Below are 2,656 nucleotides of genomic sequence, written 5' to 3'. Positions count from 1 at the left end.
AGCAGAAAGTGCTACACAAATGTTACTGGTTACAAGAGCCAAATCACTGCAACTCGAGATCCAAATCAGATCACTACAGAATCAACAGCTTCTCATTGGAACAATTTTTTGAAAATTATATTTCCTCCTTATCCTCCTTTTAAAATATCATTTTAAAAAAATATTTTTTATGGATTTCAAAGAGGAAGAGAGATAAAAACATCAATGATGAGAGAGAATCATTGATCAGCTGCCTCCTACACACCCCACACTGGGGATGGAGCCAACAAACCAGGCATGTGCCCTGAGCAGGAATGGAACTGTGACCTCCTAGTTCATAGGCTGATGCTCAACCACTGAGCCACGCTAGCCGGGCTGAAGGAAAAACTCTGATTTTCAGATTTCTCCACTGAGGAGGTCACAGGATTATGAGAGGAAGAGCAGAAGAAAGTGGCTGGACTTGGGCACAGCTGTGACCGTGGCCCCTTCCTTCTGCAAGGAGTCCAAGCTGCCGCAACACCGAGGTGGTGCTGGACCTCGCTCTACTAAGGGCTGAAGCGCTGGGGGTGTATTTGTGGCACATCCCCAGCGGCAGAACTGCTGGCAGCCCCAGAGCTGAGGGAGGGCTGTGAAGCCCGTCCCACCCCACAGCCACCTGGGAAAAGGAAGCAGAAAAAGGAGAAACAGCAACTTACCTCACAGCTCGATCTTCGGACATTACCGACGAGCAGCTGTGGGGGAGAAGACGCTGCCGGAGGAGCTGCAGCCTCCGGCTCACTGCACCGAGGTAACCGAAATTTTTATTCTTCTCCCTGGCATGAGGAATGAACAGGGCTGTCTTATTTTCCTCCTCCAGGGGCAGCTGAAATATATTCCTCGGGTGAGATATCCCTTCACTGTCCCAGACAAGGTTTCCCCTGACTGAACTAGGATCAGGTCTTAGTCTTAAAATGTTTGATTTTTGAAAAAGGGGAGCTGTGAAAAACGAGAGAGGTAATTTACTTTGGTCAGACAGTGGAGGGAACCACTCTGCCCTGACTGATAAGTTTGTCCCCAGCCAACAGTATTTATAAATAGCCCCTGTGTCCAGGACACGGTGCTGGCCTGCGGGGTGTTCCAAAGGCAGCGAAGTGACCAGGAGCCGCTGTCCCCTTCACTCAGTGCACTGAGCCCAAGGCCGCTTCCCTTTCGGGGCTTAAGCTTACCAGGAGGAAAACAGAGGCTGGCAGCCCAGACTACCACGACTTGCAGACACCTTTCAGTCCTTTCTACTGAACTGGGTTTGTCTAACTGGAACTTTGTTTTGCCTCCCTGCTTTAACTCCCAGGGGATGTGAGCCCACATTCCTTGTCTCCCAGGGTCCTGAGCTCTTCTCTGAAGGAGGCTGCCCAGCTAGGGGCCAGCTGAGGGTGACTCACACCCTCACTTCCTGGCCTTCAGAGCCCAGGCCTGTGTTTGAAACTGTCAAGACACTTCCTATTTTTGAAATAGAAGCTCCTCTTCCATGTGCCTGCATGGATCTGTGTGTTCCTTCAGGAAAGAATGGCTGATGTGTGCACCTGGCCTTTCTCCCCCAGGATCTGCCAGGGGCCACCATGGGCTCTGTGAACTCCCGAGGTCACAAGGCGGAAGCCCAGGTGGTGATGATGGGCCTGGACTCAGCAGGCAAGACCACGCTCCTGTACAAACTGAAGGGCTACCAGTTGGTGGAGACCCTGCCCACCATTGGCTTCAATGTGGAGCCTCTTGAAGCCCCGGGGCGTATGTCTCTGACTCTCTGGGATGTCGGGGGGCAGGCCCAGCTCAGGGCCAGCTGGAAAAACTACCTGGAAGGCGCAGACGTCCTTGTGTATGTGCTGGATAGCACAGACAAAGCCCGCTTGCCCGAGGCAGGGGCTGAGCTCGCGGAAGTCTTGGACCGCCCCAGCATGGCCAGCGTCCCTTTCTTGGTGCTGGCCAACAAGCAGGAGATGCCTGGTGCTCTGCCTCTGCTGGAGATCAGAGACAAGCTGGGCCTGGAGAGGTTCCAGGGCCGCTGCTGGGAGCTCCGGGCCTGCAGTGCCCTCACCGGAGAGGGGCTGCCCCAGGCGCTGCAGAGCCTAGGGAGCCTCCTGAAATCCCACAGCCACTGTGTCTCCTGGTGAGCACCGAGGGGCAGTGCGTGCAGAGAACAAGAAGTCTTGACTCAGAGCAGCTTATCTTTGCTCATGGGAATTGGGAGAACCAGCTTATCCCTGAGAATTATAAGCTCAGTTTGTCAAATAAGAAATCCTTCTATGCTTGGACAGGATTTTTTTTTCCCTTGGGACTTGGTGTCACTGTTGAAAATCAACTGTTTTTGAATCATGATACTCTAAAGAAAAAAAAAATACCTTAATGCACTTCATTTAACAACTCATTGCCACCCTGGGCAGTATGGCTCAGTTGGCTGAACATTGTCCCATGCACCAAAAGGTTGCCAGTTCGACTCATGGTCAGGGCACATGCCAGGTTGCGGGTTCAGTCCCCAGCCAGAGTCTGTGTTGGAGGCAAGTGATGGATCTCTCTCTCTTTCTCTCCCTCTCCCTTCCTCTCTAAAAAAATCAATAAATCATATTTTTGAAAAACTCATTACCAAGTGTGAACTAAGCAATTGTAGTAACAGAGCAACAAGTAATAATTGTAATAATAGAGCGTA

General features: G+C 51.5%; 1 protein-coding gene across 1 annotated transcript; it reads left to right on the top strand.

Annotated features, from left to right (window-relative positions):
* Nucleotides 1-375: 375 nt before the first annotated feature.
* ARL11 (ADP-ribosylation factor-like 11) lies at nucleotides 376-2,360 on the top strand. The gene is made up of 2 exons (XM_005863198.2): nucleotides 376-766; nucleotides 1,557-2,360. Exon 2 carries the CDS (start codon nucleotides 1,575-1,577, stop codon nucleotides 2,121-2,123), a length of 549 nt encoding a protein of 182 aa, XP_005863260.1. The 5' UTR covers nucleotides 376-766; nucleotides 1,557-1,574; the 3' UTR covers nucleotides 2,124-2,360.
* The last annotated feature ends 296 nt before the right edge of the window (nucleotides 2,361-2,656 follow it).

The sequence above is a fragment of the Myotis brandtii genome, unplaced genomic scaffold (assembly GCF_000412655.1).
Source record: "Myotis brandtii unplaced genomic scaffold, ASM41265v1 scaffold174, whole genome shotgun sequence".
Classification (NCBI taxonomy): Eukaryota; Metazoa; Chordata; class Mammalia; order Chiroptera; family Vespertilionidae; genus Myotis; species Myotis brandtii.
This window is presented reverse-complemented; position numbering and strand designations above follow the sequence as displayed.